This window comes from Plectropomus leopardus, chromosome 22, assembly GCF_026936395.1.
Source record: "Plectropomus leopardus strain MGB_pleo_1.0 chromosome 22, ASM2693639v1, whole genome shotgun sequence".
Lineage (NCBI taxonomy): Eukaryota > Metazoa > Chordata > Actinopteri > Perciformes > Serranidae > Plectropomus > Plectropomus leopardus.
The window spans coordinates 16,291,087-16,315,500 of record NC_142197.1 but is presented as its reverse complement, the minus strand read 5'-3'; the positions used below and the strand labels follow the sequence as shown (position 1 = coordinate 16,315,500).

At 42.5% G+C, this 24,414-nt stretch overlaps 1 protein-coding gene across 8 annotated transcripts in view; it reads right to left on the bottom strand.

The window, feature by feature from the left end:
* The window catches only part of sox5 (SRY-box transcription factor 5), a 106,231-nt gene extending 82,040 nt beyond the window's left edge, over window positions 1–24,191 (bottom strand). For 4 of the 8 annotated variants that reach the window (XM_042511192.2, XM_042511198.2, XM_042511197.2 and 1 more), the window contains exons 1-3: window positions 23,942–24,190; window positions 12,805–13,000; window positions 1,972–2,194 (exon numbers count right to left, since the gene is read on the bottom strand). In XM_042511192.2, coding sequence (XP_042367126.1) covers window positions 1,972–2,194; window positions 12,805–13,000; window positions 23,942–24,018 — 496 coding nt within the window. In that variant the 5' untranslated portion in view covers window positions 24,019–24,190. Of the gene's footprint in view, window positions 1–1,971; window positions 2,195–12,804; window positions 13,001–22,173; window positions 22,324–23,941 lie in introns of those variants that run through there. The other 4 variants (XM_042511193.2, XM_042511199.2, XM_042511195.2 and 1 more) reach the window with 3 other exon arrangements.
* Window positions 24,192–24,414: the final 223 nt, after the last annotated feature.

The window sequence follows — 24,414 nt, the reverse complement described above, 5'->3', positions numbered from 1 at the left end:
CAGAGATGTTTGAATAGAAAATCTTAGCGCACAGCAGTGATGGATTTAGAAGCTAGAGGAAAGTATGGAAGTGTATAAGAAGATGAAGTGGTTGCATCTGCTTTAGAGGTCTTGTCAATATTGTGGCTCCAGTCCAATTCCTCAGGTCTGTTCAGGTTTTCTCTTTTTTAAAAAAACAAGTATTTATGCACTTTGGGTTTGGGTAGGTGTATCACGGGTCCTTATCTAATCTGCTTTGCTTAAAGGTATACAACGCAGGATTGCTGATTTGTTTGTAAACAGGCTCGCCAGCCAAAGTTAAAGTCAAAGCCAGCCCCAGATTCACTCTTGTTTGGCATTTTGCCTCCATATATTTGCATTTTTTGGTGCTGTGTCTCTTGGATGTCTGTGCTTAAAGGTCCAGTGTGTAGGATTTAGGGGGATATTGGCAGGAATGGAGCATTATAAAATAAGTATGTTATCTTTGGTGTAAAATCATCTGAAAATAAGAATTGTCATGTTTTCTCTGTCTTAGAATGAGCCGTTTATATCGACATAGGGAGGCGTCCTTGTCCATAAGGATCGGCGTGCTGCACTGCCATGTTTCTTCACCATCCAGAATGAACAAACCGAACACTGGCTCTAGATTGGGGGGGTGTTAATCATCATTATTTTGAAGAGGAAGAGACCTCTGTGGATAATTCAACTTCCTGTAAAAAAAAAAAAAACTCCTTACAATCTGAATCTTATGTTTCAGAAGGAAAAAAAAGTGAGCACACATTAGCAGGAGATAGGCTGGCAGCCTGCTTGAAATGAAAAACACTAATTTGTGACATTAAACTGTTTTGTTCAATGTTTTTACCAGCTTTAATCACCTGGTTCGTTTGTTTTTGATGATGAAGAGAGCTCTGAGGAAAATTCAGCTCCCAATAAAAACCTCCTGAACAATGAACACTGAAGGAATCTTAACCAGAAGAAGTTTCAGCTGGTTGCAATCTGCAGTCCTCAATGCTGGATGCCGCTAGATCACAGTAAATCTTACACACTGCTTCTTTAAGGTCTGGCACCTGGTAGTGACCTCTATAGACTGTTTCTTAGAAAAATCCTGCATAGTATACCTTAAGTGCCCTTGAGCAAGACAGTGAATGCCGACCAACTTCAAGTTACTGTTTTTGAACACTGTGACTGACTTCCCTGTATAGTGCGTGAAAGATCTCCCTACCAATAAAGCACGTTATTTATATTATCCCATCAGATGGACACCTGTTGGTAATCTCCTTATCACATTATCACTATCACATGCGTTTCATAGTGACTTAAGCCCCCATTTATCTGCACAATAAGACATTAGAGCTGGCCATGGGATAATTTTATCTCTTGACTCTGAGTGTTAGCCCAAGGCTAAATTTGTGAATGAAATGTGGGGGCTAATCGAGCTAAGCTATGTAGCCCTGGGCAAAAATCTGGTTTAGTGTCTTTATCAGTGGGTGAAATTGTTATCTAAGGGCTGAGAGAGCATTTTTGTAAAGATTACAAAGGTAGAGGGAGAGGTGGGTTTAACCCTCAATGATCATTTTGCAGAAAGGAATCTTAGTTTTTATCCTTTGAAATTAAATCTAGGAAACATTTGGAGAGTTGAGCTATCCAAGTATGTTCGCAGGCTTTTCACACACTCCGGCATACACTACACACACACATGAACACATCTTATTTGTCAGAGTGTGATAGATATGCAAAGCATGGTGGACAATAGGCCCAAACAGCTGATGCTGTCTGTCTGTGTGCTGGAAAAACAAAGGCTCGCCTCTCATCTGAATGTGTGTGGGTTCATAACAGAGGGACAGAGAGAGAGAGTGATTGAGAGAAAACAAGGCAGAAAGAAAGGGAAGAAGAGAAAAGGGACAACAGAGTGTGTCAAAAAGAGCGGCGCAGAGCCAGAGAGAGTTGCAGATCACACATCTGGCCGCACAAGCATCCTCTTTCATCACTGACCTTCTGGCTCGTTTTTGATCAGCTCCTCCATCTTGCGTTGTTTCAGTGTGTCCACCACGTCTGCCAGGCTGCCCTTACGTCTCTCAGGGGTTCCCAGGGCGCCCGTGGTTGAGCCCCCGTCGCTGCAGGGCCGCCCTCCACCTCCGCCATCCTCTTTGCCCGGTGAGGTAGCATTGTGCTGGGGGTAAGGACTCAAAGAGCTCCCCTTAGTGCCGTCCTGTTCCTAAAAGGAAACAAGGACAGGAAGGGAAAGGAAGCCATAAAGTATAAGATTTAAACTTTAAGACATAAATAAACAAACTGTGGGAGAAAAAAGGAGGGGGAGGAGCTGGCATACGCCCTTCATTATCTCCATCCTCCTCTCCTTCTCTTGTGCCCTTTATTCTCTCCATCTCTCCTTCTCATAGCTCAACGCAAACAACTGTCATTCCTGGCCAGTTATCTCAAGTTAGGGCACACTTCTTCTTCTTCTCTCACATCCTCGGGAATCTGCATTTGACTGACTTGGAGGTACTTGACAGAACGAGCACATGAAACAACAGCAAAAAGACTCCGCACACTCTTAGAGTCACGCTAACTCTTCATTACAAAGCCTTCTGCAGCTCGTCTTTGAGGGACGTCCAATGCTTCTGTACCAAATCCCAGGCCCAAGTTTCAGCGCTACTGCGCTACTTTTGTCCTACGATTCATGACAATTAATGCTGAGGATGCAACTTCATCAAAGTGGGAAATCACAAAAAAATAGATCCCCTTTTTTAAAAAATAAAAAACAAAGCTTTGGAGGGATGTCAAGTTATTTCCATAAATTCATGAAAGCACAAAACAACAATCAGCATGACAGATACAAAGTATAATATATACAGCTCACAGTAAAGCTCTGCGCCTTTTGCCAAGCTGTCATCCTGAATAATTATCCCTCTGTCTTGAGTCTAAAGTTTACACTGTCTTTACCACATTTAAGTTGAATGACCTTTGGAAATCATAATAAGTCTCATAAGTTATGAAAATACACAATATTGATGGCGAAATTCTTTATTTTTTAATCTGCACTCTTTTTTGCACCAGAATTCTTAAATAAATCATGTAAATAACCCAATTAATCAGAAACCAAGTGAACTTTGAGTTATTTTTAGGTACTGTTTCTTTTTCCTACGTAACTTTACTTTCGTAAACCAAAGCTACGGAACTCTACATTCCTAAACCTAATGTAAGTAACTTGACTTCCGGACACCCAAGCTATGTAACTTTACTTTTCTTAACTTAACCTATTTAACATTACTTCCCAAAACTTTACTGCCCTGAAATTAACCTACGTTAATTAACCTTAAGTATGTAACCTAAAGACGGCATTTGTGAGGGGCTTATGAGTTAGATATAATACGAAACCAGTTTATGTGCATTTTCATAAAGTATATATACCGCTGGATGAGGACAGCTAAGGACAGCTAAAAGACTAAAAATTAAGCAATACTGCCGTATAGATTTGGAGAACTGCCTAATTCAAATATTATTTGAACCTTGATAGTTATATTTCTAAAAACCTAAAATAAAGTTAATCTTATGCCCAAATTTTAAGTATTTCTAACAAAGAAATCAAACTCTATGATTGTTTTTTTTCTTTTTAAAAAAGCTTGTCAGCCACAAACTTGTCTTTCAACTTGAAGATATTGTTATCTTTTAGATAACACGCCTGATAAAGTCAGATGAGCAAACAGTAAGTAAAGAACCTTTAATAACAACAGCTGACTTGTAAGTAACTTGCAGCGTCTTAATCTTTGACCTAATAATACCCGTGTTTGTTTGGAGAGCCCGCATGATAGACTTAATGCCGACTGAGCCCAATTAACAGTGACACTGAGAAGGAGGACGCCGTCAGCTCCAAAAGAGAACACACACTACTTGTCTGTCATACATACATATACAGATGATAACATGCGCTGTAAACTGCACAAACGTGCACTACATGCATGAACAGACACTCGGGCACATACAGAACACCCCCACAGGTGTGTTAAGGTGGGTGTTGTGCTCTGTAGTTACAGAAACAACAGTCTGTCAGCTCAGCTCTCTGTAGACAGGAGGGTCAATGGTCCACAGGGTTAATCTTTGGCTAATCTCACTACAATATGGAGCATGCCACCTGGGACAGCGGCACACATATACAGTGCGTCTGTTTGTCTGCATGTTGGTTTGGCACACAGCGGTACATTCCAGCTGTATTAATGACATTACAGTTTATTAAGGCGGAGATTGCTTTCTAATCATTAACTCGCAGGCTGCTGGTGGAAGAGGAACTTTATATTGAGATCATAGTCCACGATGAAGTCATTTTGACCCCAGGTGACCCCAGATTCTCTTCTTTTCTAAGCTAGAGGCAAGGCATTGTTAAAGAAAAGCATCCATATACGCAGAAGAGAGAGAGAGAAAAAACTCAAGACGATGTTTCAAATCATCAGTGGAGGACAGTAACAATGTATATTTAGTTAAGTGCAATATTTGTATTTGTACTTTACTGGAGTATTATTTATTTGGGAAACATATTACTTTAACTTGACTACATTTGACAAACAAAAATTATACTTATGACTCCACTACTTTTCTATGGAAGCTCTCATTACTTGTTCCATTTGGTTTGAAGTCAGCAGATTATTTTTTTTTCTTTTCAAAGACGTAAATGTTCTGAATTTGCGATCACGCAGTTTTGCATGTGGTTTGTTCGTTGAAGTGGTCATCCAGCACCTATACTTTGCACAGACTGGGCAGCTCATCAGTAGAGACAGGTTGGGCCTTTCCCAAAACACTCCATACACTTTATCCCTTCCCACTTCCACGGAGCGTCCACCACATTAAGTGCCGTCCCAAACCATCTAGTAGTCATTTTGTTAACTTTTGTTTCTGTGGGCATTTCTATGGGCTTTGCAGCATATTAAGCAAGTTTTTCACTTTACAGATTCTACAAGCGAGTCAGTGCATTCAGTTGATTGTTTTAGAGTCATTAATAAATGTATCGTGTCAATATAAAACAATGAGTTGAGATTTTAAAAAAACCCACTTTGAATACTTTAGTATTTTTCTAAAGCACATACTCTAGTGCTTTAATTTGACTTGTTTAATTTCAGTTGTATTGGAGTAATATTTGACCAGCGGTATTTATACTTGGACTCAAGTAATAGAGTTGTGTACTTTGTCAACCCCTGCAAATCATCCCTCAGTGTTTTACTGAGAGAATAAAGCCAGGCAGAGGCTTTCAGTGTTGAGATGCTTTCATTGTCAGTAGACAAACAGTAAGAGAGGTACAGCAGACCATTATCACTTGCTGTTTTCTACACTTCACTGACTCCCTCTCTTCGCCGCCGTGTGTTTCCACACTCTGAATAAGTCAGCACGCTCAATAATTCACTAATTCTCTCGTCGGCGTGCTCGCACATGCATTGTAACGCAGGGACAGAGTGTGACAGCAATGATATGGCTGTAACAATTGTATGTATATGATGTGCTGATGAGGCTCCAACTGGTAGCTGTTGAGGCTGGAGCTGTGCTGCGCTTGGGGAGAAGTGTCTTGTGATCTTAAAGCGCTGAAAGACTTTACTCTTCTCCCCTCACCACCTGACCAAGTGATGGCTCCTGTCTTTCTCCCTTTGCTTCATTTCTTCTTCTCCTGTTCTTCAGATTAGGGAAATTCAGACTTCAAATGAGCGGCTTTGTGATTATGAGTTGCATCAGCGCCGGCACAACATGCAAATGTAACGAGACAGAGGGAGAGAAGGAGTGCAAGTGGGTAGAAGTCAAAGAAAGAAAGAGAGAAAGAGCGAAAGGCGAGGGAAGAGAAAGAGAGAGCAGCGATGTTATTAGAGGAAATGAGAGGGAGAGAGTTGACACGCGGAGAAAGAAAAAGAGAGGGAGAGAGAGGAAGGCAGGCATCTTGAAGGCAGCGGTCACACCTGTCACATCCCATTTATCTAATCCAGCGCCTACTTAAAACAGCCGCACTCTTTCTTTTGAGAAAGATGTCGCGCAAACAAAACAAACAGAACAAGAATACGGGAGGGGGGAGATGGAGTTGGAGGGGGGTGAAGGGGTTGTCGGATCTCTCGGCTCCGTCGAAAAATCTGCCAGGGAGATGTCATCTCGCCGTGTCCAACAATGAAGGTCATTTCCCAATCAAGTGGAATTAGCAGGGAGCCGTGGCTTCTTCAAAGATCTGGGAAATTAGGGCCCATGACATTATTTATGTGTGAAGTCAGACAGACAGCCTTATCCCGGAGGCAACTTAAATGGCTTATGATTTTTTTTTCTCCCCCCCCCCCATCAACCTCCCAGCTTATAATCCATGTGCCCTGCTGACATTCTTACTCCGGCGATTTGCAAAGTCCAAGACAGAGGGATCAAAACGACAAGACACAAGTTTATTGTAAACGCTCAGCGGCGGCGACACGCTCCTGCACTAACACGGGGTTGCAAAACTTTTCTCATCAACATGCATTTATTCATAAGTACAAACAGAAATTTGGGATACTGTAAACGTTCATGCCCTCCTCTCAGTGCAGGTTTCTCCGCGTATATGTGTGAGTGCACATAGCCTGTAGGTGTGTGTGTGTGTTAATGTGTGAGTGCCTGCATATATGTATTTATATGCACTGGATGTGGCAGGCTGGCAGTGTGGGCGGTTCTGCCTTTAGTTTGCAGATGTCAATTCTCTTCCAAAAATGACTGGAACAAAGTAAAAATTGCGCCTCACTCTCTTTATCCTTTTACTGCCTCTGCAATGGAACCGAATTAAACAACTTTTGTCTTCTTAAGCTCATCTGTGAGGGGAGGTTGGTTTAAAAACACGTAACTCTTGCCAGAAAAAGAGGGAAAAAAACGCTATTTTTTTTCCTACAGCCAGCACAGATGCCGCTGTTCATGTTCATTTTTTTTTCTTACTTCTTCTTCCTTTCCTCCTTCTCTGTTGCCCGACAGTAGAAACTCTTTTTCTCTCTCTCCCTTCCTCTCTACCATAGCCTGACATGTCTCGGGCTGTGCAAGGTGTATGTGTGAAAAACAATATTTGATGCTTGGCGCGTCGTTGCGGATCAAGGCATGGACAATGTGGCAGTAGGAAGAAGCTGGAAACAGCTGCTCAACCAAAATACTCGCACACAAATACACACCAAGAGAATGTCACTGATCACTCCTGCAGGGGGGTATAAGGACTTAGCTTGACTGCCAGAGCTGCCAATCTCAACAACATACACTTAACACACCTCTGATTACCAAACACACACACACACACACACACACACACATGCAGCAAATCCCTTTACATGCCATGGCTAAAGACAGACACTGTCAGTTTTGACTTCGTGGTCCCTCGGGCTGGGACAAGCAACTACTTTTATCCTCCTATTCCAACAATATGCTTTTTTTTTCTCTTCCCTAAAAAAATAAATAAAAGTAATTCAATTTTAATGTCCTAATTCTAATTGTATATTTAAACTTATTGTCCCAAAACAACACGCTTTCCCTTTCCTTATCTGAAAACATGCAGCTGTATTTTCTGTATTTTAAATAGCAGTTTGGCGAAAATGTGACGCCAGTATATTTTACCACGACCCCTCGCTGTTGACAGGCAAGCGTGTGTTGATTCATTAGTGCATCACTGGCATGAGAAATTAAGTGTGACCACTGTGTCTCAAGACTGCTCAATGACTGTGTTAAATCTGTCATATTCACATACACACACACACAATCACACATACAAATTACACAAAAAAAAGAGGGAAAGAGAGAGGGCTCGTGGAGGAAAATGAATAAGAAATAATGCCTGATGAAATATCTTTATAGTTTTCTATCGTGCTAGCGTGCATCGCGCCTGTTAATGAAATAATTAGTGTTTGTCCATTAACACATTTATGAGAGAAGATGCTTGCCTCTGCCTGATGTGACAACATTTTCTTTTGCGACATGGATTTGCAAAACACAAACATAAAAAGACCTTAAATAAAGCAGGCAAGGAGGAGAGGTATTAAAAAGGAAGTACTTACAGATTTAAAGGCACCCTGTTATAATAATTCACAATTTTCACATATGTTTAAAGTTTAAAAATCCATCCTTTGCTAACTCTGCTGCATCATAACTGGATTCGGTGTTGATTGGCTGACCTCACTGAACTGCCGCTGAAATTCCTTCCCATCAGGCATTTGAACTGAGCCGCTCTCAGCCAATCAGGGCCCGCCTGCACAGTGAGAACTTCACATTCAATAAAAAAACACCCTTTTAGCTAAACTACATTCATTTGCAAACCATTATGAAAAGCACTATTCTCAACCAGAGCTGGGGTTTGTACGAAAACAAAATTTACAAAAAAGTGAATAATGTGGCACCTTTCAGCTTTTTGAAATGTGTGTGAGTGCTGTTTTTTTTTTAAATTCTGTGTGGCTGTGCAGCTGCAGCAGGCAGGTAAAGTGTCTGGGCCAAAGCTGAGCAGGCACGCGAGGCAGGCGGGATGAAGAGGTCAGTGTGTTGCTGAGCGCTTCTCCGCTGCCGTGTTAATTTACTATGACAAGATAAAGCTGTAATCTCGTCTCCCCCAACACCCCCCCATCTCCTCCTCCCCCCTCTCGCTCTCTCCCGCTGCCTCGCTTCCAAGTCAACCGGTCGCCCATGAGCCATTTACTTCCCCCTATCACTTTACAACAATTGCCCCGAGAGAGACAGACCCCCACATCACTCCCCTAGAGTCCCACCGACACCCCCGCTACGCTGTAAATCTCTCTCTCTCTTTATTTCTCTTCATCCACTCTTCACTGACAGTCAGCGGCGAAGGGATTGGCTCTGTAACCCCCTCTTGCCTCCCCCCAAAAAGAAAAAAATGTACACATCTTACAGTATGCCAAGCAGACAGTCGGATAAGCCCCCATCCCACAAACACACACACACAAACACACACACACACACACACACACACACACACACACACACACACACAGGCTTGTCACTTAATAAGCCACATCAGCTATTACGGTGTGTGTGAGAACCCCCCCCCCCCCCCTTTTTAAAAACACAACTCTTTGCAACACACACATCAATCCTATGCTGTCAATTAATCTACAAAAATGCAGTTGTGTATCATTTAAGGATATTTACGAATTTGTCAAGAAGCGCTTAGGAACAGATTTTGGGGGGATGCAGGGGACATGTCTCATTCAGTATTTGGGATGTGTGCATTTGTCCACCTCAATAAAAACATTAAATTTGTACATACGCTTTATTTTGATAAAAATTTCAAAAAATTACACCTCAAATTGATGCAAAAAAAATGCACAAATTGGTGCAAAACATTTCACAAGAATGCAAGAAACTAAGTGTTTGATGCTCACAATTTCCACCATGCCCCCTTCTCTAATGTGTCCCCCACAATGTTGAAACAACATGCTCACCCTTGAGGAGGGGTCCGCACATAACGACCTAAGGAGGCCAAGGGGGTCGATTATCAGCCTGGCCAAGTATTGCAACCAATATTTGGCATTTTGACGATTATCTGTGGTGGCACTTTAATGATTGCCAATAAAATTAATTAATAAAAAAATGCAAAAAAAAGTGTAAGCATGGGAAGAACATTTACTTTGCATAACCTCAGGGTGCTATATTTATTTACTTTTTTAAACTTTCACTTGATGTCTTTTTTTTTAAGTTGCTGGGAACTTGCTGTATATGATGTTGAAAGTTTTGGTTTTTACTAAACATTTGCTAAAAGCATTTAAACAAAGTTTTATGATGGAGTTTGTTATTTTCCAAAAATTCTAAATATTGACAGAAAGATTTTCATTTTTACTGTAAATACATATCGATTCCAAATATCGGTTATCGGTCTCATTAGCTACTAATAATCGGTCCTGAAAAAACAGTATTGGTCGACCCCAACAAAGGAATGGTTGCATAATTGCTTACATATAGAATTTGTTTAGGTGTAAATATAAAAGATAACTCAATCTAAATGAACAAGAAACAATCTAATCGCTGTCCTCAACAGCAACAGATAACACACAGTTTGTATTGGTGTGTGTGTATGTGTGTGTTTCCACGCCTGAGTGTTCCCACACGCTCCCAGGACTTTGGTTTACAGTCGGCACCTGCCACACATGCAGAGTCCACCGTGGGAGGGGCCTGCAGGCTAATCAGCAGGCTAATTACAGAATTAGCTTTCCATTACAGCTCTTAAGCACTGTTTCATTGTTTTACAGCATGCAGGCATTTATCGTTGGTATGGGGGAAAGGTCGACAGTGGTTATCAGAGCGCTGCTGTGACAAGGTGTGGATCATGGTGAGGGCCCAGGAGAAGCTAAGAGTTGTGAAAAGACACTATAAAGAGTTTTCGTACTTCATTTACATTTTAAAGAAGACATAATCCCTTAACAGATGCCCAAAAATGTTAATAACATGTTTCTTGTAATGAAAAGGAAGCATTCTGTTAAGCAAACATGAATTTAAAAAATCTAAATAATGCACACAAGCAACATGTAATATCCTCTACAGTCATATAATCACTAAACATGCATTGTAAATCACACCACATGTATAGAATGGGGGGAAAAAGCACACATACAGTAGCTGTGTATGCACACACATGCACACGTCAACTGACAGAAGTTTGCAATAAGCCTGTATACCGCGAGGCCTACACTAATATTTAACATGAATCACACAGAAGATGCAATTCAACTGTACAAATACACACACGAATGCACTTACACATACAGAGCCCATACATACAGCACCACCACCACACAATGTCACACTTCATCCCGAAGAAAATGACTCACTGCAATGGCTCACATTTTGCAGTCACGCAACTGTGCATCAAATGGGCTCAAGGCGACGGCTGGTGGCGCGCACATAAAAGAAAAAACACGTGTGCACCCAGACAGTAGCCTTGAACCTTCATTTTTTTCCCATTTCTTAAAAAAAACACAAAAAAAAACAACCTCCAGCTCTGAGCGCCAAACTGCTTTTCTCTTGCAGAGAAAGTCAATTTCTGCCTCTTTAGAAATCTTGCTCCTTTCATGTCTGAATCACCAAACATACATTTTGTTTTCTCATTGTTGAGATTTGTGCAATTTATTTGTGTCAGGGTTTAAAAGGTGACTCTTAGTCGCCATTATTGGAGTAAACAACATACCGAAGTCAAAGACGTGTTTGAGATCAAGTCTGTGGAAGCCTTCATTTTGTTTTCAATATGCAGGAATATTACTGTTCACTTGTCTGGAAACGATGGGAAACTTCAATAAAAGCAACACAATTCTAATTATTTTGAAGATGTTTCATTCCTGAAACTACATTATAGACCCATTTCGGGAAATAACAAATGAACAAGGTCAATGAAAGTTGATTTCTAGATGAATACATACACAAAAATGGAAACTTTTTTTCAGGGTCAAGGTTTTTTTACTGTCACAAAGGAGCTAATCACTTTTCCTACTAACTTAAAGAGCCTGTATTAAAGACAAAAGGCCACATATGTTCTGACTGTTGCGCTGTAATGCTGGAGGCTAGGATTAACATGAACATGATCTGATCTGGGGTCTGTGCCATAGGGGTCACCCTGAGCCTCTCAAACACACATAGCCAGATGCCCTTATAGGAAGTAATGGATTTAGTCCCCTCCTGTTATCATTATATGTTCCACTTTAACTTCCCAGTCCCAAGTCCCATAATGCTTTGAGGGATGTAAAAAAAGCATTATGTTGCCATTGTTGAGTTACATTTTGGCCTACAACTATTTTTTCAGCTTATTTTTCTTTACATTTGGCAAATTGGCACCATTTAAAAATATGCCAAATTAGTCATTAGCACTTTCTGTTTGCAGACCATCCAAACAGGACATTCTGATACAGAAGAAAACACAAGCATCTCACCCATGTTCAGGAGTTTTAAAAAGCTTTTTTCTTCTTTGATTTCTAAGCAAACTTACGGGCACTTGATACACACACAACCAAGTACGTTTACTTTAGCACTGTACGGCCGTTATACTGTTCTACTTGTAGAACAAATTTGAAATACTTGTACAGTACTTTAGCCTATTCCTTATATGCCACTTTTATGTTCTACTACACCACATTTCAGAGGGAAGCATTGTAGTTTACTTTAGCATAAAAAATGTAAGATGACTTTTTAAAATGTTATGTTTTGTTATTAATTTAACAGTTTTTATAACAGCTGAAACGTGAGTGTTGATTGACTGAGAATTAACTGGCAACTATTTGGGGTGTTTTCTTTAATTGATTATTTGATATTTATATTTTAGATTTATTTATATTTTATATTATATTTTCTTTACCCCCTAAAGTAACATTTGTAATGCGGGACTTTTGCTTTTGCTTCGGTATTAGAACTTTTACTTAAGTAAAGGATCTGAATACTTTCACCACTGCTAAAAGTTTAAGTCACACCGAAACTGAAAATATGTGCATAATGTTACTGTGTTACGATTTGACTGACATAGTGAGATTTTTGACGCACAAATTGCTTAAGCTTGCTTGCTACTTGGAGGGGAAACATTTTTGCTTGAATGATTGTATGTGTCATTTTTAGCCATAGTCTTTATTATATATATATGACAACATTAAACTTTTTATGGGAAAAGTTCCAAAAATCCCACATAAAAAAAGTGATTAGACTCATTTGTTGGGTTGAGAAGCAAAACCTGAGGTAGTTCACACAAACTCTGGGTCAGACCAGTTCAAAACATTGTCACATATTGGACCTGTCTCATGGCGCAACCCTGAGTCAGCGCTCAAGGCCGCCGTTTCCCAATGAGCGAGACTGTATGCAAAGGCTGGTAGCTGTCCTTACCATGTTGGGGGGGCTGTCCAAGTTGCGGTTGGGGGGCGAGCGAGGGGACACCTTGCCGCAGTAGGAGGCCAGGGGGAGGTGGATGACACCGCCCAGTCCCTCGCTATCCTCATCCTCCATTCGCTGTCTGCTGGTTGCCATGGTTACCTCTCCATCTGTCCCCCCATATGGAGAGGCTGGTCGCTTGGAAGACATCCTGGAAAAAAAGAGAAGGGAGATAGAAAGACAGAGAGAAGGAAAAACAAGAGGAAGAGTGAGCAATATTCAAAGGATGATATAATAGGTAGACAGCAACAGAAAAGTAGTTCCATAAACTCTTGGATAGTCAGATTCAACTTTATTCACTGTAAAAGAACGTTGCATGAAGACTTCTTTCAGCCTCCCTCCCCTGCAGGTATTCACCAAATCCCATTCAGCTCATCAACCTGCACCAATTCTCTTTCCTCCCATTTCTCTGGATTAGTTTTTTTCCTTCACTTTCAGCTTGTTGAGTAGACAGCACTCTCGCAGTGCAAGTCCACACAATATCCCCTTCAGTCGGTTTGTGAGCATCCAGCTCCTTGGCAGACCTTCAAACACACTCTCAGGTCTTACAGTATGTTTACCATGGGGGCCATTCAACGTTCACATTTCCAAAAGATGGGGCCATTACTGCAAATGGAGCCCGCTTGCACTGGCATTGTGGAGGAAATGACCATGTCTTGACAATGGGCTTTCAGAGAGGGAGACACAGAACGGGAAAAAAGAAAAGAAAGAGAGAGAGAGAGAGAGAGAGAGAGAGAGAGAGAGAGAGAGAGAGGAGTATGCACAGTGACAATAATATGTGTTTATGAAAACCTCTGGACAATAGAGGAACTGGAGGAAAATAGCGTAGCAACACGAGGGCCCCGCTGTTTGCATTTGTTACCGTGGCTTTGTTCCCTTGAAAAGACGGAAAGGATATAAAGCCACATCTATTAGGTGAACTCTGTCTCTCACAAGGTAAATTTGCCTCCCTGTACTTCAGCTGAATAGGGATGCAGTGACTATGCGGCAATAATAGAATTTAATGTGGTTCTCAGCATCGCCTGAGTGCTTTCAGATGCACTTGTCAGCCTTGAAGCCACTGCGACTATGACCCTGGGTAATAGGCTGCTAAAGCTCAGTCGCACAAGAGGCAACGCATGACAGGGATGGAGGGATGGAGGCGTGGATGGAGGGATGGAGGGGCTGTGAAAACTTGAGGGGAGGGGTGTGTGATATCAAGCGGTGAGAACGAGAAGCAACAGGCGTCTGACTCTTAAAGTCCGCTTAATCTTTCTCCCCTTTCAATATACAAGCTGTTCTTTTTACTTTTTTCACTCGTTCTTTGTCATTTCATTACCCTCCATCCATCCATACCTCGTCTGTCTCTGATTTGCTTCCTCTCTCAAAATTTTCTCCTCTTTTCCTGCTCATCTCCTGTAAACTGATCACCCTCCTGACTCTCCTCTGGACTGCACATCTGGCATTGTTCCTCAGAGCAGCCCCGCCACTAATTCATTGCTTATTTACCTTGTGACAGTGGAAAGGCAAACAATATTGAGTGCTGCTCACTGGAGGGGACGAAGCGAGAGCCACAGTGAGAACATGCAACGTTATCACATCGTGGGGAAGGTTACGGTCAAAATCAAATAAACTCTACTCCACTGACAAAAAACTCCCCATCATAGTGATGTAATTTAATTAGCTTTAATTGTTTTGGGGAAGATTTTGCCTGCAAGATTCACAAACCTCTGAGATAATCTAATAATTGAGAGCAATTTACAAATCGGTGTTATCATTTTGCATATTTTCAAGAACACAGATAAGCAATTTGATTTCTTTGCATGCTTTTCAAGGAGCTCTTTTTGGACAATTTCATCCACTTATGAGGAAACCATGTAAACTACAGTTTCACAATTTAAATGACTTTTTAATTCTCTTTCATCAAGGTTAATAACAGTCTTTCTGTCACAATAACACATTAGAATCAGTGTTTTCACGTAGGACAATGTGCACAGATTCCACAGACACCCACACGTACATATCTTTTTTATCTGTTTCTCCTGGACGCTATATCTTCGTGGGCTTGTTCAGCAAAAAACTGACGCCATAAATGACCAGTAAAGACTTTGTATTTGTTTCGATGACAAAAGACTCAAGAGATAAAACTGTAATCATTAGATCCAGTTTGTAATAACACTGAAATTGGCTTGTGATAACATTTATATTTATGATAGAAGGACTGAGAAGTGTGTGTGCTGGTCCGCGCACCTTCTAAAGTGAGCGGCAGGCCCAGCTGTACAAACTACAGGGCTTTGAGCCACGCGGTGCACGCACACGCACACACACACACACACATATCGAACAGAGCCCCTAACACTGCAGGTCTGTCTTCATCACTGCCTGTTTACTTTACGTCCTTTCACTCTCTCACACTGAAGCCTTTTGTTTCAGTTACACACACACACACACACACACACACACCTCCCCTTGTGTCCTGTGCACACCTCTGCCTAAAAGCCATAACCCACACACAGACCTGGGGTCAGCTCTGAAACACCTCACTAATGTACTTTGGCTCAGAAACATCAGTGTGCATGTGAGGATTTTTTGTTTTTATTATTTTATGATGCATCATTTAACCACAGTAGCCACACTGATATTTCTACATGGAGTGTGCAGACAAAAGCAGTTACACATTAACACAGAAAACAGATACCAAAAAACTCTGCGGGGCCACAGAGAGCTCCCTTTTTAAGAAAATAACATTTCATCATGCTTTCTTTTGCTCCTCTTTTTCTTCACACCCATCCACCCCCTCCCCACCTTCTGCTACTACTTCCTCAGAGGTGGGTGTCTATGAATGGGAAGGGCCGTTCACAGCTCCACTCCGGCTATAAAATCCCTCCTGTTCTTTGAAGTCGAATTACTATACAATTGGGCACGGCGGGTGTGCAGGTTGTGCCGGCTACTTCATTTAAAGTTTGGCAGGGCTGTCATGCCGGCAGAGACCTGGAGGAGACCTGGAGGAAGCCGGTTGAAAGCGCAGAGTGATGCGAGGATTAAAAAAGATGAGGTTTTATTAAGCAGATAAATTGGCTGCGTTGTCCAGGTCACAATAAGAGAATATTAGCATAATTTTGCCCCAAAAAACGCCAAAAATCAAACAGCTCACAACAGTCATTAACGCACTTAATACACACACATGCTGCTGGCATTTTCCACAAAGCAGCACAGGAGTGATATTTCAAATAACATAACAGGAGTGCAACAATATTCCAGAGTATTTTTTTTATTTGTATCACATTTCCAACTTCAAAACACATATTTCTAATGTGCTGTTTGTCTCTACTTCTCCCCAAAACTCTAATTTCCCTTATAGGAACCACACACACACACACACACACACACACACATAACTGTGCACACGGTGAGAGTGCTAAGCTGAGATTAGAGCACCACTTCCCCTTGGCTTTTTGATGATTAGCGGCTCCTCGGTTAAGTCCCTCTCATATCACATATGTCCACTGCTGCTAAGTCACTAATCGGACAGCGACGCACGTCCATTAACGGGGCCGAATAATCACCCCGGACGGTGGTTAACCGTCTCCTGGCCTTGGCTTACTGTAATCAACGCGTCCATTTCATGTTGGCACGTCAGCAGCAGCGAGTTTGCGCACACGCAAGCATGTTTAAATACAGGCAGCGAGCTTATGAACATGCAAGAGAGAGCTGCTCACACACACACACACACACACACACACACACACAGACACACACAAAAAAAATCGGAATGAATTAAGCAAAATGGGGGCAAAGATTTGTTTCGGCTTTAATGAAGAGTGAGAGAAAGACAAAGCAGCCATCGCAGAAATGTCACAGGCTATCTCTCACACACACACACACACACACACACACACACACACACACACACGCCCGGCTCTCTCGCTCTGTGTGTCTGGCTGCTAACATAATCATGGTGCTAACTGCTCTTGTTAACTCCTCTACTCAGAACAAGCTTTCAGGGAGCGTGGGAGCCTCCTCTGGAGAATTCCACAGTAAAGTGTGTGTGCTTCTGCATGCATGTGTGTGCCTCTCTTTAAATTACGACCCATTATTTAAACCATTACACAAACACGCTGTACAGTCAGTCGAATCCATCCTCTACTGTAAAAATAAGCATGGCAGCTAATTCCAAAGTGCTGTCAGGAGTCAAAGTGACATTTGTGTTTTTTCTTCTTTTCCCAACCACCTTGTGACTGCTAAGAACTCGCCCGCCTGTCACTCAGGTGCTGGGTCTATTTGCGTGGAAATGTGAGCTATCTTTTGAAATTGTTCTCTGTTGGGAATGGAAGGGCATATCAAAATAGTTGAGCGGAATGTGCCTTTTAGATAAGGCACCCAGGGCATTTTGCCTCAGAGGAGCCGACCGCAACATTTACATCCGTGTGACACCTCAGGCGGGAATTTAAACAAATGTTTTCCCCCTGCGTCGCGCTATCACCCGCTTTATTGTCATCGCTTTTTTTCTCCCCTCTTTCCTTTTCTCTCTCGGCTTTCAAAACGATTCCTCCTTCTCTTTTTGTCTCTATCTCTCCGTCACACACTCTTGAACTTATTTTAACATCGTCTGTCCTCCTGCTCTTTCCCTCTCTCTGTCTTCCTGACTCTCTCTCTCTCTCTCTCCACCCGGTGTTGTCTTACTTACTGTTCCCTCTTTACACAATCAGCTGTTTGTAAGAATGTCGCTCTCCATCCCTGCCCTCCCTCCCTCCGTCTCTCCCTCCTTCTCTGTGCAGACTCTTAAGGATATTGCCTAATATCTATTTATAGGCTGTCCTTTTGAACATTGGGAAGAGTGGGGCAGACGCAGGGAAGGCGGAGATGGAGGGATAAAGATTAAATGAGGGAGGACCTGGAGGAAGGAGTCAGTGATATCCCCTTTTCCTTAATGTGGCTGATAGGTTTTGATATTTTCAATAAATGCTAACTTTAGAAATAGGCGTTTAATATATAGAAACCATGTGACCAGAGTCCATAGGCAAAATGCCAGAATTAAGAACTATTTCCAGAGAACTTTTGACATTAAATATGACTCTAACGCAACACCGGAGAGTCCAAATTTTCTGCTTATTCGTATTGATGTAAAAGCGCCTGCTGGATTTTCCCTTATGACTTTCTCCACTGTAAACAGTGTGTAACAGGGAGAAAATGTGAACACAGCTCCTGCCTGTATATGCTCACACACTCATATACACACAGACACACCCTCACACACACACACACAAAGGCGCAGACACACACTCACAAAGCATCCTCTGTGAGGTGCCCTAAATCGGCGGCCGACAGCCCAAACTCTGTTTCCTGTCCAGCTTAACCACAAAAGGCAATAACACACAACCCTAATGTCACTGCTGTTAATCACACACACACGCTGGAGAGACTGTCATGTGTTGTGTGTGTGTGTGTGTGTGGAGAGAGAGCAAAGGAGGGGTGGTCACAAAAGACCAACTCATGTGGCCTCTGGGACTACCTCTCTCTCTATTTTTCTGTCAGTTTGTCTGCCTCTCTCGCTCATTCATCCACCAAAATGTTTAGTCACCAGCGAGGCATCGCTCCACATACTTTCCTTGTCATGTTTTCAGCCTTTTTTCCCCCTCTTTAAAAACCTTATTTATGTCTTAACACTGAGTCACCAGACAACGTGATCGTCAGTGACATTTTGGAACGAAAGAAAAGTTGGAGAAAAGATGAAGGACAGACAGAGGGAGGGAGAGATGAAAAGTAAAGGGAAGAAAGTTTTGAGTTGTCTATCGATAAACTTTGGGTGGCGTCATCAGTTTAAGGCCGAGCAATGACAGCTCGTGGGAAAATCTCGAGTGTTGCTGTAGAAGACGGAAGAAGAGAGGCTGAAGAGAGAGAGTTGGGGGTCGGGGGGTTGAGGAGAGACAGACAGAGAGAGGAGGAGAAGTGCATCCGGTGGACAGCGGCCCCGCTCCCCTGGTGTTTTGCGAGGGGGGAAGACGCTGCATAATGTTTATTGAGCGAGGGACAGTGTTTTTCCATTGTTGTGCCAGGGACGCTATTTGTGCTGCATTTGTTAAGCAATCCATAAAGGAGTCACAACATTTGTCTCACTGTCAGTGACTTGGCCTGCCCCTGTAAACCAGACACAAACACACATACACACATACACACACAAACACACGCACACACAAGCTCATTCTCTCACATAAATGACAACGCACGAATGCCCGCGCACACACTCCCAGCTGGCCTCTTTCTTTCGTCCCCGCACTTTGAAACTCTCCCACCTCAGCCCAAATGGTCTCCTCCCTTTTCCTTTGACCCCCCTCCTCCCCCCTGTCTCTCCCTTCCTCCCCCTCTCTCTCTCCCACTCTATCATCCTCCCTCAGTACCTGGAAATACAGAGGTTTCATTGTAGCGCACTGGGAGGGAGCTCCGAGCCTCTAACACTGTCTTCTATTGTAGATTGGAAGGATGGTAAATGGTGTGGGAGTGTGTGTGTGTGCGTGTGTGTGTGTTTGAGAGAGAGAGCAGTAGAGTGGGATTAGTGTAAAACAAGCCGCCTGGATTGATGGATGCTTGGAGAGGTAGAAGAAGAAGAGATGGAGAGGCATGTGAGGTGTGAAATTTTGGATGAACACACACACACACACACACACACACACACACACACATACACAAACACACACAAACACACACACACACACACAGCTTTCTGGCTCTGTTGACAATGCAATACCTCCATCTGACCTTTGACCCTCACCCTGTGACCTCATGTCATATGACCAGACTCTAGTTAGCCTAGAGGGGACACCTCTGTCTGTCCCTCCCTGCGCTTTTCACACACTTTTTGTCCAAGTCACTTCTCCAGCACTTTCTCCCCTTTCTCCCTGACCCCTCTCCTCCTCCTCCTCCTCCTCCTCCTCCTCCTCCTCCCCAATCTGTAAACAACAACAAGAACAACCCCCCCCACCTCCTTTTCTTCTATTGGCTATCAGAGAGGGTCAGCTGATCGCACTGGGGTGGGAGGCCGTGGTGGGAGCGAGTTGGAGGAGGGGGAGAGAGCTGAGAGAGGGGAGGAAGTGGGGGAGGAGGTGGGGGGCTTTAGCATTCTCCTCTGGTATTTTTCTGTCTGTCGTTCTTTCTTTCCTTTTCTTTCTTTTTTTTGGCCCCCCCTTGCTCCGTGGATGGAGACACGGTTATCAAGACTCTCTGGGGACAGACAATATGGCCCAGACAATGGCCTCCAGTCCGAGGTGGTGGTGGGAGAGAGACGGAGAGAGGGAGAGAGAGAGAGGGAGAGAGAGAGAGAGAGAGAGAGAGAGAGAGAGAGAGAGAGAGAGAGAGAGAGAGAGAGAGAGAGGCCGGGACAGGGCCGGGACAGGGCCACAGGGGAAGAGCGGGGCAGAATGGCGCATTAGTTTGCAGAGCACGGACACTCTACTCAATTACTCGACTCGCTCTCTCGCTCTCTCTCTCCTTCACAGACACACACACATTCTCTTTTTCCCTCAAACACACACACTTTAATCTCGGCCCTTTTAAATGAAGTACAGAGACACTCACACTGGAAGCGGCACTGCTCACTTTAAATTGGAAACAAGTTTTTATCACCAGCTGCAAGAATTTCCCTCTTAAAAATTTTGCCCATACGTGTTAAATTACTAAATAAAAGTTAATAAGTATTCAAATAAATACTTATGAATAGAGGTGGGAGAGATTTAGTGAAAGTAGCAAAACACCATTAGAAAAATGCTGCATTCACACGTACAAAATTTCACTTTAGTAAAAATATAATCAGCACAAAACACAAAAAGTTTGCTGAGTAAAACTCATACAGAATGGCCTTTTTCACAATGTTTTCTCATTATATTTATACAATAAAATTATGGAGTATTGTTATCACTGGTTTATTAATGTTTACGGCATCAGACTGTTTTAGGTGATCACTGTGGAGTCAATTTCAAATATTTTATCTACTTAATAAATATAACATAATGCATCATATTTGATCATTTAATCATTATTTTGTTTGTAAAATATTAACAGCATACACTGTAGTAATTATAGCTATGAAATAAATGTATTTAAGCAAACAAATACAATACATTCCTCTGAAGCGTGGTGGAGTAGACGGAAATAGAGTAAAGTAGCTTAAAATCACAGTACAGTACTTCACTAAATGTACTTATTTACTTTCCACATTTGAAAAATAAATCAGTGTTACTCAAAGTAATAATAATAATATTAAAAAAAAGTTTGTCTGGATGAAATTAAGTAAAATCCTTCAGGCCGCTGAAAGCGTCCTTGTTGCTGAGTGCGATGTCAGATTGCATCTGAGTGTGTCCTGCTTAAAACTGCTTTAAGTGTTGACACAACCACTGACACACACACACACACACACACACACACACAAACACCCCAATAAACGGAGGGGGACAAATGGAAGGGTGTGAAAATTCACCACTGCTTTAACACCACATCGACAGAGACCTCTTCCTCTCCTCCCTCCTCAACCCCCCCAACATGCCACCCCCCACCACCACCTCCCCTCTTAATCTCTGGCACTCTCACTTTTCTTTAACCCTGCTTCTTCTTCTTCTACTCCTTCTTGTGTGTCACCGGGGAGGAATGTGTCAGTTTGACCACATCATCCCTTCATCTAGTACCACATTAGCTCCTTCAAAAATGTCTCTGTTTTTCTGTGTTTTGGTTGCTTTGGCTTGTCTTCGTTTCTCCCTATGTGTATATTTCTGTTCTGTTTGTGCGAACAGATGAGGCCGTGTTAGCAAAGGCAGTCTGTTTCCACTATTTTCAGCCTCGACTGGAAATTTTGATACACAGCCGAGCGCTCGGAGAACCAAAAAATAGTTCAAATCATGAAAGGCATAATTAGAATATAAAATTAGAATATCAAATAATATAAATCACAGAATTGTCATGCTTTGTCAGTCATAAAGTACATTTTTAACAGCTGAACAAGGAGAGATGAAAACCATATCACAAGACTTTTGTTGGCTTGAATAAAATGAGAATAGAAAATTACGTATTAAAACTTCAACTCAAATATTCAGCAACAAAAAGTACAATTTTTCATTTTTAAAAGAACAAATATTTGCTTTAAGACCCTCTTCTAAAAACTAAGATAAACTCTTCTTCCTCTGCTATTCCTACTCAAAACTCAAACTGTATTTTAACAACAATATAATTTAAGAAGAAGAGAAGAAGAAGAAGAAGAAGAAGAAGAAAAGGGGAAGAAGTGCTGAGAACGAGAAAAAGAGGAAGTGCGATGAGAGGATGAAGAAGAGGCATGGGTGAAGGAGGCGAGCGGACACTTACAGAGACGCAGGAACCGAGAGCATCGCGACCACCGAGGCTGGAGTGCACACACACTGGCAACTCACACACACTCCGCTCCGCAGAGAGACTACTGCTTGACACACACACACTCACACACACACACAGGAAACACACACACACACACACGGAATGGAAGATACCCCTCTGTTGCTCACACACACACGTACACACACACCCATACACACACGGCCGGAGCCACAGTGATGGAGTGCATTACTGGAAAGCAAGAGTTTTAAGCGCTCTCCTCCTAAGTCATTGTAATCCCTGCATTTATCTCCATACATTCTGCTTTTCGGTGTAATCCTTTAAATTTTTAATTCCTCCTAGCTGTTGTTATCTTTTTTTTCTCTCTCTCTCTCTCGTCAACCACTTTGCCGGATTGAACGGTTTATTAAAAACACATTTTTGCTACATCTAAATGTGTTCTTAATTCAAGGGGCCCCTGAAATCCCCCCCAACCCCGACCCCAGTTTATCTCGGAACAAAAGATTAGTTTCATCGGGGGAAAACAGAGCGCCACTTTAATGCAATAAAAGTCAAGCAGGAGAAGGGCGAGGGGTGTGTGTGTTTTTTTGCCCATGTGTGTTAGTATTAAAACGCTGGGTATTATAACATAATCTGTCTCTGACAGCATTAGCATCAAACAACCATTATTCCACAGGCAAAAAAAAGCCACTTGTGTTGACAGTGTCAGAAAAAGGTTAGAGGGTTCGCACCTCTAAATTGAAGCAGGGGCCCGCACAAACATCAGAGAGGGGGCACAGTGAGATTAACATTAGCATAAGGCAAGAAAGAAAAAAACAACAACAACACCATGCAGATTGACAATAGGATTACTGAGGGGTTTGCATGTATTGAATTTGGATTAAGTGAAAAATGAATCACAAATAACTAAATTTAAAAATAAAGAAATTAAAAAAAGACAAGGTTAAACAGGAGGGCAGGGTGTAAACATTTCAAACTCCCATCGAAAACATATTAATTTAGGCTGTTTTTTGTCATCTATAAAATAAACAAATTCTTTATGTATTTTTGACTTGTTGAGAGCACCAAAATACATGAAGCAGTTACAGAAAGAGGTGTATAAATAGTTGATAGGGTAAAGCAGAAGTAAATAAAGTTGTGGTGAGCAGTGGGGATGAGAGAAGAGGATCACACATTCTGACTTTGACACAAGCACGCACACGCGCGCGCACATGCACACAAACACGCACGCCAACTGTTTTAAGCAGTTTGACTATGGAGGTTTTGAATTGGATTGACACAACTTCAGTCAGGAGGGACGGAGGAGGAGAAGAGGGACAGTTGTGTTACTTATGCACTCACACTCTCTCTCTCTCTCTCTCTCTCACACACACACACCCACACACACACACACACACATATATACATATATATATATATATAATGCCGGCTTTACATATCTCTCCCAAAGAATAGGAGTCAATCATCAACTCTCCTTTACCATCTCTGACTCTGTCACACTCTCCGCTCTCAAACTCAGCCGACTCGCTGAGACACTTCACATGCTTTACACACACACACACACACACACACACACACACACACACACACACATATAGAGTCTTCTCTTCACACACATGCCTTTCTACTTTATCCTCCCCTGCCCTCCCTATCTCAGTCCTGCTCCGTGTTGTCCTCCGTCTCTGTCATCTCTACGTGAACGTGTGTGTCTGTGCGTGTGTGTGTGTGTGTGTGTGTGTGTGTGTGAGAAAGCGTCACGTACCTGTTACACTCCTGAGGTAGCTCAGGCTCAGTGAGCATGCTGGAGTAAGGGTCCGTCTCTCTCGTCAACAACAACATAAAACAGTCCCACAATGCTCAGATGAACAAGGTTAGTCTCCCCAAAACAAGACGGGATAGAAGTGATCCTTCAACCTCTCACACACACTGCTGATTCTCTCTCTCTCTCTCTCTCTCTCTGTTCCTCTCTGTCTCTCTACTCACACACTTTCAGCCTTACACCCTCCCTCACTCACTCTCTCTCTCTCTCTGTGCCTCTGTCCCTCCTCTTCTCCCTCCCTCGCTGTAAGCTGTGAGATCTAGGCTCAGCTCTTAAAGGGCCAGCAGCAGAGCCTCTTTCTCTTGCGCTCAGCGTGTGAGTGTGTGTGTGTGTGAGCAAAGAGGAGGGGCCATTTGACCATAGGGCTCATCATTCAGTAAGTGCAAACGCACAGCATTGCTGCCCCCTTCCTCAAG